This window comes from Bidens hawaiensis, unplaced genomic scaffold, assembly GCF_021521415.1.
Source record: "Bidens hawaiensis isolate Kalapana, Puna unplaced genomic scaffold, B.hawaiensis_p1.1 tig00041783_1, whole genome shotgun sequence".
Taxonomy (NCBI): domain Eukaryota; kingdom Viridiplantae; phylum Streptophyta; class Magnoliopsida; order Asterales; family Asteraceae; genus Bidens; species Bidens hawaiensis.
This window is the reverse complement of record NW_027497407.1, coordinates 40,304-56,962: the sequence shown is the minus strand read 5'-3', so window position 1 is coordinate 56,962 and position 16,659 is coordinate 40,304. Positions and strand designations below refer to the sequence as shown.

The following is a 16,659-nucleotide window of genomic DNA, read 5'->3' as shown; positions in this document are numbered from 1 at the left end:
TCCTATATTTTGACCCATGTTATTTTCGTGTTTTTTTTAATCTTTTAATCATGCTCTAGATCTTGCCTTTGTGAATCAGACCGTTAGCAACGATTTTTGTTTCAATTTCAGTGATTTAGTTTTGGTTTTGGACGACAAAAAATCGGTACTGATGGTTGTCTCCCAAGTTTAACTTAAAAACCATTAAAAGCGGCATTGAACACCCTATGTAACATATTGTTTTTTCGAACTGGAAAATTTATAACAATATCATACTCAAATTAAAAATAATAGAGTGCTTGTTTTTATGATGCAATTTATTTTTACAAAAGTATTAACATATGAAAAAATTATGGTCATTCGAAAATCGTGGGTAGGTAGTTGGTTTACGATTAAAATTAAAAAAAACGTAACATGGTTAAAGATGAAGGGATAAACTTATAAGTTAAGTGAATTGTGTTTAAAGACAAGTTTATACATTTATAAATATGTAATACTTGTAAAAATTTTAAAATAAAGTGCCTTAGTTACCCTTTTGTCATATAGTGTATATTTAATTTATAGTCCGATTTATATAAGTAATTGGTTGGTTGAAAAAATATTCTGAATATGACGGTTAAAAAGAGAAATAAAAGGAAGTATCATTAGTTGGTTAATAATAAATTTTTTAACACCGTTAATTTTTTTCAAAAATGTGTTAAGAAAAGAGTGTACGGAGTGAGTTTGATTGGTAGGACAGAGAGAGAGACAAGGGACACTTGATTGGTAGGACAGAGAGAGAGACAAGGGACACTTGTTTGGTCTCGAAGCCAACCCAACACGCCCTTTCTGCCTTCTAACTGTCACTCTTATTTTTTTGTCCTCTATACAAGATATTCAATTTTAATCTCATAAAGATATTATATATAGAGATCAATATTAGCGTGTCCATAATACGAGTATTATATTAAAAACATTAAAGAACATTGAGGAGATATAGTCCCGGCTCCGAGCCGAATTCGGCACAAACTCAAATAGGCTAAAACGGTCAAAAATTTAATTATCTAAGTCTGATCTGTACATCTTCTTCTTACGTTTTTTTAAGAGATTGTTTTCATAAGTTGAACCTTACCATTGCTCCTAGGTTTCAAGTCACATAGTTGATACATAAGAAGTTAAATATTCTAAATTCTAATCACTTTCACACATAACATTTGTATCAGTCAAATATTACCCTAATTACGAATTTATTCTAGATTAGAGATATCTTTGAATTACGTATTTTATTTTCAAATCTAGTAAAGGTGTAATAAGGTTTAAACCGAACCAACCCACATGAACTTATAACTCAAATACAGTTTTAATTATTTAATAAAAAATCCAAACTAAAAGAAACTTATTCAATTAAGATATATAACTTAAAAATTAACTTTATTGTTTTAGGACTGAATTTGGGTAAGATAAAGTTGGTAATTGTTATGACTATTTAGGAGAGACACAATCGCCACTAAGCTAATGTTGTTTAATAAAAATTAAAACCGGATTCGATGAACACCCGATTAACTTGATACATTATTTTACAATAACCAAAAAGGTATTCAATTTAAAAATTCAAACACAGGCAACACTTGCCTACCTCCTTCTCTCCCCCATCCACATCCTGTGTATGTGCATCTAGCTGTCTGGTGTACCCTCCCCCCACCCTACTCTACACTAAGCTTACTTATATATACCCTCGCTTCCAACTTCTACCCTAAGTATCAAACACAAACAATATAAAACAAATAAACATAAATATAACATATATGGAATTCATTACCATCTCATTTTCTTTATTGTTCCTTCTTGCCACACTCTTTCTATTTACATCCGCGGTCCATGGCCGAGGAAAATTCCTCCCTCTTCCTCCCGGTACACTCGGGTGGCCGTATATTGGCGAAACCTTTCAACTTTACTCACAAAACCCGAATGTTTTCTTTGCCTCCAAAGTCAAAAAGTTAGTTTATTGTTTTTAAACTTCAATTTATTTAAAACAATTTCTTGATCAAATTGTTGAATAATTAACAAATTTGTTGTTTTTTTATTTAGGTATGGATCAATCTTTAAAACCCATGTGTTGGGTTGCCGGTGTGTCATGATTTCGAGCCCGGCTGCCGCTAAGCTTGTGCTTGTAACAAAAGCTCATTTATTTAAGCCTACATTTCCTGCTAGCAAAGAAAGAATGTTGGGCAAGCAAGCCATTTTCTTCCACCAAGGAGATTACCATTTCAAGTTAAGGCGCCTCGTTCTCCGCGCATTCACCCCAGAATCCGTGAAAAGTACCGTACCTTACATCGAATCAATTGCAGTCGATTCTCTACGGTCTTGTGAGAATCGACTTGTCAATACTTTTCAAGAAATGAAAATAGTAAGTTACCACACTTTTTTCTTTTCGAGGTTTTCTGGGACATAGAATAATATTACACTTGAATACCTTCTGGATTTGTTAATTATATAACTAGTCTAATTAAAATAACACGTATTAGATATGATAATTATATAACTAGTCTAATAATAACAACACCGTTTTGTTGCAGTTCACATTCAATGTGGCATTGCTTACCATATTTGGAAAGGATGAGGTGCTCTATAGGGAAGATCTCAAGAGGTGTTATTACATTCTTGAAAAAGGGTACAATTCGATGCCGATTAACCTCCCGGGAACGCTTTTTCACAAATCAATGAAGGCAAGGAAAGAATTAGCTCAAATTTTAGCCAAAATTCTTTCTTTAAGAAGAGAAAACAAGAAAGAACACAATGATTTATTGGGTTCATTCATGGAAGAGAAAGAGGGACTCTCCGATGAACAAATAGCTGATAACATCATCGGTGTGATATTCGCTGCCCGGGACACAACTGCTAGTGTCATAACATGGATTATCAAATACTTGGCTGAGAATCCGAATGTCTTACAAGCTGTCACAGTAAGAGTTCATTTTTCATTCCAATTTCATAATTTAATCAAAGCTTAATGTATAACAATAGTTTTGTAATCAATATTATATGGTTGACTTTTTAGGAAGAACAAGAGGGGATAATGAAAGAGAAAGATGACAAAGGTTTGACTTGGGTAGATACCAAGAAGATGCCAATAACTTCAAGGGTCATCCAAGAGACACTTAGAGTTGCTTCAATCTTGTCTTTTACTTTTAGAGAAGCTGTTGAAGATGTTGAATTTGAAGGTTTGTTTTATATAATATATATTTCTTTTACCTTTTGAATATGTATATTTATGTATATTTTGTTGATCTAAAAGAACTTTTAAAATTGATTTCCCAGGGTACTTGATTCCCAAAGGATGGAAGGTATTGCCACTCTTTAGAAACATTCATCATAGTCCGGAAAATTTCACCAACCCGGAGAAGTTTGACCCGTCAAGATTTGAGGTATATTTGATATTTTAATTTTTAAGTTTAATTTAATTAATAAGAAATTATGAAAATATAGAGAGATTTATATGAAAATTTTCAAAAACTATTTAAATAAAAAAATGGGTATTTTTTATATTTTATATGTATCGTATTTGTTCATGAGATTAATGTGACACATTCTTTATATACTTTCCTCTAAAATTAAATATGATTTGATTTGGCAGGTGGCACCAAAGCCCAATACATTTATGCCATTTGGAAATGGGGTCCACTCATGTCCAGGGAATGAGCTAGCAAAGCTGGAGATATTAGTGCTCATACATCACATGACCACAAAGTACAGGTTGGTGAAATGCACACAATTCTTAACACGTTAAAGTTTTGTACAACATTATTATAAGATTATATCTTTCTATGGTGTAACAATTTATATATGATGAGTAACACATAATAAATATCATATAAGGTTTTCTAAGTTTTAATTAAAACGGTTTGTTATTTTGTGTAGGTGGTCGATGATAGGCCCTCAGAACGAAATTCATTATGCGCCGTTTGCCCTTCCTCAAAATGGTTTGCCAATAAGACTTTCTCTTAAAAATCAGTTATAAAAAGAAAGGGCCAAGATAAGACGTCTAATGCCCAAAGGGTGTGCACGGTTAAGATGGATTCGTATTCGTGATCTGAATCCGGGAGCTGATCGGGGTTTCAAAGAATGATATTACACATTTTTATACAATATTCAATGATGCTTAAATTTTTTGGTCAAAGAAGAGGATCAATGAATCATCATGCAAGAGAATACATTATTGCCGAGGAAGACTCAAAAGACATGGAGTTGTACATAGACAGAGTTTCCTCAAATCAAAGGAGAAGACAGAGTAAAATATTTGTGATGGTTTTGTATTAATCAATAAGTAGGAGGATCAATTGTAGCATATCTAGGCCATTATCGATTTAGGTGATGTTATTGATCTGTTTTGTATGAAGTCCGCAAGGCAATAATAATATTATTCCATTCATTACTCATTTACACAATTTGCTTTCTTATTTTTTCTCTTCACCCTTCTTGTACTCACCTTTCGGATCATGAAGAAACACTAACCGGACCCCGGGCAGGTTACGAGTAACCTGGGGGTTAGATAGATTTTTCCCACGAGGGGTTAGACCCAGAGAAGATGGTTCTTCTGATAACCTGCAAAACAGACACCGTGAGCTTGTCACTGAGAAGGGGGGTTCCTCCTTGTGACCACCCTCCGGCGTGAGAATCAGACTAGATTGCTCTTTAAATATAAATGTATATTAAGAGATTGCTAGAGCAGATATCAGGTATAATATGATGATATAAGATAAGATATGATAAGATGAGATGGTCATACCATTTGTGGTATTTATAGCCGAAGGTAGGTTTCCAATGAGGTGTGGCCGGCTGCAACAGTGTTCCTGTTCCACCAACAGTGGCCTACGCACGTGCCCTGCTGGTAGTTGGTGGGTAGGCAGTGGCTGATAGTGACCAGGCCTGCTGTGTACTATTCCTTTTCCACCAACTGCCGGCTATGCACGTGGTATGGCAGTAGTTGGTGAGTAGGCAGCGACTAATAGTGACATACAGTACAGGAGCATGCTGCTCGCCATACTGTTGTCAATAAGCTGTCGTATCTTTAGTCAGATCTTTTTCCCATACCTCGTCAGGTACAGTACAGAAGATCTTCCCGTATCGTACGGACCGGCTTATTTGGGCGGGAGTATTCCCCCTCCCGCCCTTGTGCGGGATTGTTCCCGGCTTTGCTCATTCCTTCAGGTGACACTGAGTGATTGAGAGCTAAGTGCCTTGTGCGTGTAGCCTTGCTGCGCGGGTGGCCTTCCCTTATGGCTTGTATCCGAGGCTGCGGGGACAGGCGGAGTCCTTCACCATTGGGAGGCATTTCCTGCGGGAACAGCTTGCGTACTGCGCGTAAGGACGTCACGTCTCTGAGCATGGTTGGTCATGCGGATCCAGCTGGTTTCTGCGCAGACGTCCCTGTTCAAGGTGAGTCTTGCGGGTCCAACTGGGCTCTGCTGGGACCTACCTCTTCAAGTCCCCCCAGTCCAATGTTCTTCTCATGCGTGTTTAATAAAGTGAGGTGAACTTTTGGACTTAGGCAAAGGGTTTTGAAAAGGGTTTTTTAAGGTTTTCCATGGGGATTCTTCCCGCGGAAGTCCTTGTCACTTGCAGAAATTCCCGAGTTTCCTGCTTGGTCTTTGGGTATGATGCGGGTAGGTCTGTAACCTCCTCGCAAGTCAGGAGCGTTGAGTCCCACTTGTGTGGATTCTCCGTGAGGTTTTGGTAGTTTTGAACATAGTGATCAATTAAGTTAAAACCACCAATTCCATCCTGGAGCTTCAAACAACGTAGTTCTCGACGTTCCCGCTATGCGGGGATGTTATTTCCGTTTCCGCAAGCATTGCCCAGAAGATCCTTCTTGGTTTCAATTCCCAGCGGAGCTCTAGGTATGTGAAGGGTTTTGCCTTAACACTGTACCAGCGCTCGTCTTACGGTTACTTTACTTCCAAGGTATTCCTGGCGTCAATTCCCTGCGGGTGCTAGGTATGTGAAGGGTTTTGCCTTTACACTGTACCCGCATCCGTCTTACGGTTACTTGTTCGCCAAGGTTTACTTGGCTTCAATTCCCTGCGGGTGCTAGGTATGCGAAGGGTTTTGCTTTAACACTATACCCCCATCCGTCTTACGGTTACTTGTTCGCCAAGGTTTACTTGGCTTAAATTCCCTGCGGGTGCTAGGTATGTGAAGGGTTTTGCCTTAACACTGTACCCGCATCCGTCTTATGGTTACTTGTTCGCCAAGGTTTACTTGGCTTCAATTCCCTGCGGGTGCTAGGTATGTGAAGGGTTTTGCCTTTTGTCCTGTGAAAGTCACAGTATTTGCTCCGATCAGCATTGTGACGATGTCGGATTATTTGAAGCTTTGGCCATGGGAGCTCCTCGGTGGCGAATATCTCGGTGACGCTTTTGGTGAGCGGCGTCCATCTGGAGTTCTGGGTCGATCGTACGTTATCCCTTCCGCCTAACCGATGTTGTAAGCCGGATGAGGTGTCAAAGTTTACCCTTGACTGCCAAATGCCTAGCTTTCGCTTTTTGTTTAATCGGGCGGTAAGGACGTTGTCTTCCCTTGTTTTCTGGGTGTAGAGGTTTGTGCTCTGTGGGAGATCTCTACCCAGTTGCTTCTCCGTTTCCGCAAAGCGTTTAGCTGCTGTCATGATGGCATCCCATGTGGACGGCATGCCATCTTGACCCGTTAAGGTGCGGATGAGCTCTGGGTCGTTCGCGCCCTGAATAAAGGCAGCGCGAACAAGATCTTCGCTAATGTTACCCAGACTTAGCTTCTTCGAATTGAAGCGAGTGATGAAGTCTAGCAAAGATTCGTCTTTTTCTCGAATGCACTTGAGGATTGTCCATTGCTCCTCGGTATACTTTCTTTGCTGGCTGAAGTGCTGGCTAAACTTCTGTTGGAAGTCAGCCCAGTCGTAGATGTGGTTGACCGGTAGACGATCGAACCACGCTCTAGCAGCCCCGACCAGCGTCATTTGGAACACGTAACACCACGTAGGTTCCGTCCAACTACTGACGGTTGCCCCCGCTATGAATATGTTCAAATGATCATCTGGGTCGGATATACCATCATATGTGCCTATGCTGGACATTTGTTTGGCACTTTTTGGGGCAATTGCTTCTGCAATGTCCCTTGCAAATTTGACGTTCCCGCATTTGCAACGTTTGGTCTGAATGTTTTGGAGAAGTCTCGTGGACTTCCACCTGTGCTTTTTGGTTTGAAGGCTTGTCCAAAATGCCTTCTCGGTTGGGAGTCCGTTTCCTTACGCTTCCCTTTTGCCCTATGGCGAGGGTTCGCGTCGGAGTCGGATTCCTCCGAGTCATTGTCCAAATATTCTTCGAATTCGTCGGCCTGTTGGACGGAACGCAAGCGTTCGTCCAACTCAGCTTGGAATTCCTTTTGACGTGCCTCCGCCCATGCCTTAACTTCATCGAGAGTTTGGCGGGGGAGTCTTGTTCTTTTTTCAAACTGGGTATCGGTGAATCCCAGTGGGCGATCATTTACTGCACTTGCCCCAGCTTGGGTAACTGGGGTAGTGTTCGTAAAATTTACTTCACTTGCCCCGGCTTGGGTAGCCGGGGTAGTGTTTGTAAAAACTGTGTTGCCGGTATTCCCCCCAGTAGCTGGGGTTGTGGTTACCGGAATTTCTTTAACCATCTTTCTAAAAGTTTGAAAAAACTGGAGAAAAATAAAGTTCTAGCTTTATGCACGGATGGCGCCAATGAAGAAACACTAACCGGACCCCGGGCAGGTTACGAGTAACCTGGGGGTTAGATAGATGTTTCCCACGAGGGGTTAGACCCAGAGAAGATGGTTCTTCTGATAACCTGCAAAACAGACACCGTGAGCTTGTCACTGAGAAGGGGGGGTTCCTCCTTGTGACCACCCTCCGGCGTGAGAATCAGACTAGATTGCTCTTTAAATATAAATGTATATTAAGAGATTGCTAGAGCAGATATCAGGTATAATATGATGATATAAGATAAGATATGATAAGATGAGATGGTCATACCATTTGTGGTATTTATAGCCGAAGGTAGGTTTCCAAGGAGGTGTGGCCGGCTGCAACAGTGTTCCTGTTCCACCAACAGTGGCCTACGCACGTGCCCTGCTGGTAGTTGGTGGGTAGGCAGTGGCTGATAGTGACCAGGCCTGCTGTGTACTATTCCTTTTCCACCAACTGCCGGCTATGCACGTGGTATGGCAGTAGTTGGTGAGTAGGCAGCGGCTAATAGTGACATACAGTACAGGAGCATGCTGCTCGCCATACTGTTGTCAATAAGCTGTCGTATCTTTAGTCAGATCTTTTTCCCATACCTCGTCAGGTACAGTACAGAAGATCTTCCCGTATCGTACGGACTGGCTTATTTGGGCGGGAGTATTCCCCCTCCCGCCCTTGTGCGGGATTGTTCCCGGCTTTGCTCATTCCTTCAGGTGACACTGAGTGATTGAGAGCTAAGTGCCTTGTGCGTGTAGCCTTGCTGCGCGGGTGGCCTTCCCTTATGGCTTGTATCCGAGGCTGCGGGGACAGGCGGAGTCCTTCACCATTGGGAGGCATTTCCTGCGGGAACAGCTTGCGTACTGCGCGTAAGGACGTCACGTCTCTGAGCATGGTTGGTCCTGCGGATCCAGCTGGTTTCTGCGCAGACGTCCCTATTCAAGGTGAGTCTTGCGGGTCCAACTGGGCTCTGCTGGGACCTACCTCTTCAGATCCCAAACTATACACACTACCATCACTAATGTTTCAGACAATAGCAAAATACAAGGAATTGATAAGGTTTACGTATATCTTTATGGGACCAAAATCTCTATGTTTTGATTTTGAACATAGGTTAGAAGCCGGTGGGCGGTGGCATCAGGTTTTTTGATAGGAAATATAGGTAATTTGTGTCATTTTGGCAAGAAAATCGTTGGTGCGAAAACTATTTGATATCATTTAGATTTTGGGGCCGTAGCAAGGAAACTGCTTGTTAGCTATTGTCATTTTCCAAATCTAGAATCACATAAGCTCAAACAGTTGTGCCCTTCATATTTCCTAGTCCATTTTAAATCTTAAGCTAATATCCCCTCAATCTTGCATAAAATGATTGTAAAGAAGAAAGGTCAAAATGAAGAATACTTTCACTAAGCATAGCAAAAAAGACACTCATATAATTAATCATATCAGGTCATGTAAAAAGTTGAAATGTGTTTTGGTCGAAACATGTTGGTTAAGAGAATAATTAGTCCGGCTCAAGTCAAAATAGGTTGTTTAAAGGTGTTAACTTGGTTTGGTAAATACTGTTTTGACTAAGACGGAGCCAATTGAATGTCTTTTTTAGAAAAAGATATATATCTAAATGAGATCATAAATATATGTGTCTTTGTGATAGCTAGGGCGACTATAGGCGGTGACAACGACAATGTGTTCTGTCGGAAACAATTGTGATGACACTGGAGGTGGCGGTGGTGACAGTGGTGGCGTTGTATTGACAACGACCGGTTGGTGGTGGTGGCATACTGTGATGATGGGTGGTGTTGGTTCATTTGCATCTATTCTATGTTCACAAGTTTTTTAAAAGTGATACACTTTAACCGAATACACTTAAAGTAGAACAAATAAATCTATAAACAAGTAAAAGCTACTCAAGTCAAACCATTTTTTTTTTCTAAAATGTAACATAATTACCATGTATAAAATTCACCTATGCATGTTGAATTGTTGTGGCTTAGTGGCTAGCCTTTGGCTAGTGTTTTGAATGAAAAGTTGTTATCCATTCAAAAGAAAAAAAAAAAGAAAAGATTCACCTACATAGTTTTTATGACTCAGATTGACCAAACAACATAATATATACTCTTTCTTTTCAATCATTTGTGCAATTATTTTTGAGGCATCTTCCTAACTCAATTTACTTTATATGCTTTAATAAGCCGACATCACAACAAACCTCTCTCCACCACCTTTTTCTAAATTGAAAGAAAATGACAAAGACGATATGGATTCAACCCGTCTCTTAGGTCAAGAAATGTTTCCCTCTTTCGTAGAAAGATATTATTAAAGGGTCCTACTAGGGGAACCCCACAACCCCTTATATGCCCCGTAAAGGGCTATACGAGGGGTTATACGGGTGTCCATACGCGCCGTATAATGCTATACAGGGCATATATAGAGGCCTATACGCCCCGTCCCGTATAGCCCTATACAGGGCATATTGATGGGTGTTTTAGTAAAATGGATGGTGTGTATAGAAAACCCCTTAAATATTCATATGGTGTCAATATATTATTGTTATTTAATTTTCTCTTAACAAACAGTTTTTTAGACTATAGATGTATGCCAACAACTACAATGATTCATTTGTATACATCTTGAGTCACATCACTATCTTGGCGAACTCTCAATTGGCATTATCGTTTTGACTTTGCAATAAATTGGATATACAATATGGTTGACAATTCAATAAATATCATTTATAATTTAAATCTTGGATTTATATAAGTAGCTAACAAGATTATACATGTCATACAATCATGACTTCCTACCAAATAATGTGAATGATTGATCTTGAGTGGTCCTCTAGACATTAGAATCATAAATTAAGGAGTTGGAAGTTGAAACCACCTATAACAACAAAATACAACTTTAAGGTCTAGACTTATTTTATTACAATAAGTTTATTCACCATTGATTAACCATCCAAATGGTTTTCACCTTCGGCTTTCCTATTTATGAAAAGTTTTAGTTATGGGAATGGAAAACTAAGAATATAAGAATAGTTCAATGGACTCATGATTTTATCATACAATGAACAATCTAACAATCCAATATGTTGTAGATAATAAGGTATCACAACCTTGTCGCTCTAATAAATTAGACTAAGAAACTATAACTAACTACATCGCTTCCACATGTCAGCAAATAATAGGAAAATAACAAGCCGCAAGTATCACAATCATGCTGCTCTAAGATGTCGTTAAATAATTGAAGATGGTGTGTGCTATGCAAGTATATACATAACATCATTTTGCGAGTGAAATAGGTGAAGCAATTAACATGAAATATATATATATATATATATATATATAGGATCAAGATCATGAGAGAATCTTTTTGAAATTAAGAACTATGAGAATCATTTTGAACCACAAAAAACCCAAAACTAAAAAAATCATAAAATAAAAAAAAACACAACAATCAAAAAAGTAAAAAAACCAAAATTCTTATTTTATCATCCCGGTTTCATAAAAAAAACTCGGTTTAGCTAAATTATATACATATATGTATAATATATACATATATGTACATTTACATGTTTTTTTTGTACACATATGTATAATTTAAGATAAATGATACTGTACATATGTGTATATTACGTAACTAAATATTAAATAAAATTATACATATGTGTATAATACGATGTTTTTTATTTTTTATTTTTTTAATGAAACCGGAATGAAATACAAAAATTTTGGTATTTTTACTTTTTTAAAATTTTTATTATTTTTTTAAATATTTTTTAAATATGTTTTTAGTTATCCAAAATGATTTTTAAAGTTCTCAATTTGCAAAAGGTTCTCTTAAGATCCTTACCCTGTATATATATGCAAGCTAGAATTAATACCATTGTATGTTTGGATCAGTGATAAATCTATGATTTAACTTCTAGGTTTGTGCTCAATCATGGAGGATTGGTTGAGTTGTTAATGCTCATTGTGTTCATAGTGCAAATAGGAACATACACTTTGCCTTCTTGGGCTAATCCGCACGCAAGAAATAGAAAAGTTGTTTAATCAAAACTTGTTGACATGACATCTTATTATTTACAAGTATGCATTCTTAGTTAGCCTTGGACATTAACATTTCATTTATATTATTAAAATAATTGATAGCCAAATGGTATTCTTGTTTGATGGTCTAAAACAAAGTTGGAAAGCACAAACTCTATTGGAATCTTTTTTTCCGAACTACTTTTATAAAATAACAATACTAGCAAAAGCTAGGAAAAAAAACAAACAGAAACAGTAAAGTAACATTAATTGGACCGAGTGGATAAAAAATCCTCCTCTTGTTATGTAACCCGAAAACGATCCTATAACACAAATACCATTAACCTCGTAACGAGTAGGTCTCTCGTAGCTTGACTTTTAAGTCTCCGACTTGAAGTAGGTGTAGCGTTATTAGAAAGTGGTATAAGGTGGAGAGTGGCACAAGCGGCAACCTCCAAACGGGTATAGTACCCCCTTAGTCAACACTGCCACCTTCACATTTAAGTCCATTTTGGGTAGCTAAAATCGTGAATAAGAACCCGGTCAAATTATGGAGAATATAGCATTGTTTAAGTGGGAAAAAAATTATGGTAGTTGAGTGGAGTGGTGTTAATTGTTTAATTGATTTTAGGGTATTGTATGTGATAAATACCATGGCAATATGAGATTGATGGGTATTTGGGCTAGTTTAGTGGAGAATCCCTCTTGCCATAAGAAAAATATTGTAATAGGTATGAACTAGATCGTTATGCCCCTTTGAAGGGTATACATATTTAATTAGTGCCCGAGGGCCGAGGTAGTATCTTTTGTTTCTACTTAGATCAACCTTTGTTTTGGTTAACATAGATAACCATGTTAGGATGAGTCTCGTCTAAACCATGGTAAGATGAGTTTTGTCTGGATTAGTCATTTTACTTAGACCCATCCAAATGTACGTTATCACTTGGCATGTTGTATATATGTTTCTCGCTGATTTTCCATATAGGCAAAGTTAATTATACATCAACAACGAGAGAAACAGTTGAAATTTCAAGAGTGACATTTTTACACATACTTAATTAGCCAACTAACCGAAAACACTTTTCAATCTCAAGTTCAAGTGATGCTATAGATAATTGAGAAACTGAAATTGATGATGTTTAACTTAAATAATTGGAAACTTAATACATGGAAAATTATTAGAGTTTAATATCCTTTGACTTTAAAATAATCAATCACAATTCACAATTGTCAACTCCCATTTGGGTAGACAAACAATATAAAAAATCGCTGACAAATATTATTATGAATATATATTAGAATTTAATTTTGGATGACTTTTTTTACACTTGTCATGCTATGATGCAAACCTTAACGTTTAACCAAATATCGTGCATGCGTGATTGATTTATCCACAAGTTATGCAATAAACAAGCACCACTAATAGAACACTGCAATCTCAAAAAATATTAAATGACGTCTTGACTTAATTTGCTGACGGTGAACAAATATATTTAATGATACTAGGTCGATTAAAGTAGATCTCCAAATTATATTAGTTTATATAATATTTTAATATCTTCTCGTGTATCATGATTTTCAATAAATAAACAGAATTGCGTAGGGATGATAACTAGTCATACATAGAACTTCTTTCTGATACCAGATTACATAATCAAATTTTTTACTTGTACGGAATTTGTAATAACAATAGCGGATTCTAGAACTTTTTTCACTGTGTTCATAAAATTTTCGATATACGCTTATTTATATAGAGTTAGTTTTAACCTGGTCGGGTCATCAGGGATGTACCTAGGAGCAGGATTCGTTGGTCGACCGTACCTTATGAACTTTTTTAGTGGTATCCATTTATCATATATGTTAAAATCATGATTGGCCTTGTTGGAATTTTTGTACTGAAACCTATGAAATTTCGACCTTAGAAAAACAAAATTAATTTTTTTAAAAAATTTACAAGTATAAACTTCTAATACATATATAATTTAGGCCATATAAATTTATTTATAAATATCTAATAAAAATTTTAAAATTTAGTAATACAATTATATAATATATGTAATTTAGCCTGTCATTCTCATTTTGATGGGGGTGATAAGATGGCTAAAATGTGAAATACTGAAATAGAAGGTTATGAGTCCAAACCACCTTAATGTATAAGAACTTAGCCATTCGAAAAAATACTAATAAATTTAACCCATATAAGTTCATATATAAACATCTAATATCTGATATAAATAATATGCTCGGATATAAACAACATGACCCAAAATTTTTATTTATTTGTCTTATTTTAAAATACAATATGATTATTTAAGGACTAAAAACCCACATTTATAACAAACACACATTAATAGTAACTAGTTTGAGGCCCATGTACTACACGAGTAGTTCATGAAAAATACAATATTTAATAAATAATCAGTATACAAGAAACAATAAACCCGTTAAACACTATTAATAGATTCGTTGTACAATAGTCTTTAAAACAATTCTAAAGTTAAATATTAAATGTTTGAAAAAAAATACGATGTAAATATAACAAATTTTGAAGCATAAATTTTAAGATTGGTAACTATTATTTTACTATTATAAATACATTTGTTAAAAAGGATGAAGTTTAATGCAGAAGTGAAAATTGGCAAAACTTATAACCTTTCATTAGAAAGTGTAGATATAGATAAGATGATTTGCTAAGCCCCATACCCACTGTTAAAGTACTTATTTAAAATTCCAGGTAAAGCTAACTCCAAATGATAAGCAAGCACAATACGTATAACTTTTGAAGAGCATTCTCAACCCATTCTTTAAAGTTGTTAAACCTATATAATTTAGGGTAAATTTTAAAAAAACCATCAAAATCACCTCTCCAATCCATTCCCTATTATGTGAATGAGTTATATGACAACTAAAGTAAATCCCTAAATATAGAGACTCATTTTTGATCCATACCATATAATATATCATATATCTACCAATCACCATTTACTATATAATAAGACAAAAGAGAAAAAAATAATAAAGAATTAATTTATGAATATGAATAGGAAATAGAATGTGGAAGAATTGTAAAAAATGATAGATAAATTTATGGAATAGTGTTTTTTAACTAAATTATAGAGAAAATATATGGATGAAATATGAATGCTCTATATAAACATTATATTAACCTTGCTATTAATATAACCTTTCATTTCATATATTCTTTTTTGTTTTAAATGATTATAGAAAGTTAAAATTCGTTCTAATAGTAGTTTGGTTAATCTCAAACACATTCCATTAGAATGGGTTATAATATTATCTCTAACCATCTAAACTTTAAATACATTTTTACTTAATCCTATTGTGAATCCTAATTTCATATCAAACCAATCAAGCACATTTTAATAAACTATTTCATTTATTCAAGGGGTAAGAAAACAGAGCCATACTGATGTAAGCCGATTCGAGATGGTTAATCTCTCAAGTGATAAACCCTTTGAGCGGGTTAGACTCCAAAGAAATAAGATAGAGAATTAAACATTTTTCTTCTTAATATTCTGCTTACATTTAATAAAACAAATAGGCCTTATATAGGCTTACAATGCAACAATAAAAGGAAAACATGGCATAGTGGAATTGTAAATATCTACCCACTACATGCATAATAAATAACTACTAAACTAAATGCAATTAACAAAACACGCATGCAAGCAAAATGAAACGTGAGTCTATGATGGAGGTGGGATTGAGGACATATCAATACTCCCGCCCTAAAAAACGTCCTTGTCCTCAAGGACGGAATCCTCGATCCATGGCGGCCGCCACTCGCGTTTTTCGGTAGCGCTATGTTTAGTGTAAATGGGGCGCCACGGTGATCGCCATTCGAGTCAGACAACCACATACGGGGCATCATTAACGGGTTGCCATGGCAGTTGCCATTCACGTGTTTCGGTTTCATTTGGTTTCTCTTTATTCAATGTAGAAATTTGGACGATGTGTGGGTGTTTGTGATGGTGAGTATTGGTATGCTCAAGTATGGTTTTGAGGGCTTGTTTATGGATTCTATGAGAGAATACGTTGGGTAAGGTTTTTGATTCCAAAGTTTTGAGTGGTGTTGCTTGTTTGTGGTGCTTGTTTGGGGTGGTTTGTATTTCAAGCTTTGAAGGCGGCAGTGCTTGGTGTGGTGGTGTAAACGATTCAAGTGAAGGTTCCGGCTTAGCAAGGGTATTGAGGAGTGATTTGGCGAACGACAATAAGAGGTTGGTTTGCTCAAGTTGAGCGGCTTGGGCGTCGGCAAAGGCGGTGACGAAGATCCAAGGCGGAAGAGTACTCCTTCATCGCAGCCGCTTGTTCGGAGACGGCATTGGCAAAGGCTGCTATGGTTTCTTTAAGCGGAGTACAGTGAGGCCTTGAAGTAGGTGGAGGAATTGGGTTCGAAAATTAAAGCACCATTGATGTAAGCCGATTCGAGATGGCTAATCTCCCAAGTGATAAACCATTTGAGCGAGTTAGACTCCAAAGAAATAAGATAGAGAATAGACATTTTTCTTCTTAATATTCTGCTTACATTTAATAAAACAAAGAGGCCTTATATAGGCTTACAATGCAACAATAAAAGGAAAACATGGCATAGTGGAATTGTAATTAACTACCCACTACATGCATAATAAATAACTACTAAACTAAATGCAATTAACAAAACATGCATGCAAGCAAAATGAAACGTGGGTCTATGATGGAGGTGGGATTGAGGACATATCACATACAACCACGTTTGTGTTGTTACACGTAGGCCCATACGAATAAACATTCAAGCCCAAACCCACTTTCACTGAAATGGGCTGGTTCGATAGATTTGTATTTATATTAGCTGGGGATGGTTATAATTTGTAGGATTAAAGTTGACCAAACAAAAACATGAAAAAATAGAGGAAAAAAAAAGAATTTGCTCCTCGCAAG

The 16,659-nt window shown here is 36.7% G+C and overlaps 1 protein-coding gene across 1 annotated transcript; it reads left to right on the top strand.

Annotated features, from left to right (window-relative positions):
- The first annotated feature begins 1,719 nt into the window (after nucleotides 1–1,719).
- On the top strand, nucleotides 1,720–4,019 carry LOC143593184 (abscisic acid 8'-hydroxylase CYP707A2-like). Its single transcript, XM_077072894.1, has 7 exons — nucleotides 1,720–1,954; nucleotides 2,047–2,365; nucleotides 2,535–2,921; nucleotides 3,017–3,179; nucleotides 3,277–3,383; nucleotides 3,593–3,711; nucleotides 3,877–4,019. The coding sequence occupies exons 1-7, from the start codon at nucleotides 1,764–1,766 to the stop codon at nucleotides 3,974–3,976; spliced, it is 1,386 nt and encodes a 461-aa protein (XP_076929009.1). The 5' UTR covers nucleotides 1,720–1,763; the 3' UTR covers nucleotides 3,977–4,019.
- The last annotated feature ends 12,640 nt before the right edge of the window (nucleotides 4,020–16,659 follow it).

Coding starts and splice junctions, on each gene's coding strand:
- LOC143593184 (XM_077072894.1), top strand. CDS start 1,764: ATGGAATTCATTACCATCTCATTTTCTTTATTGTTCCTTCTTGCCACA. Junction 3,180..3,276: donor TGAAGATGTTGAATTTGAAG/GTTTGTTTTATA, acceptor TTGATTTCCCAG/GGTACTTGATTCCCAAAGGA. Junction 3,384..3,592: donor TTGACCCGTCAAGATTTGAG/GTATATTTGATA, acceptor TTGATTTGGCAG/GTGGCACCAAAGCCCAATAC.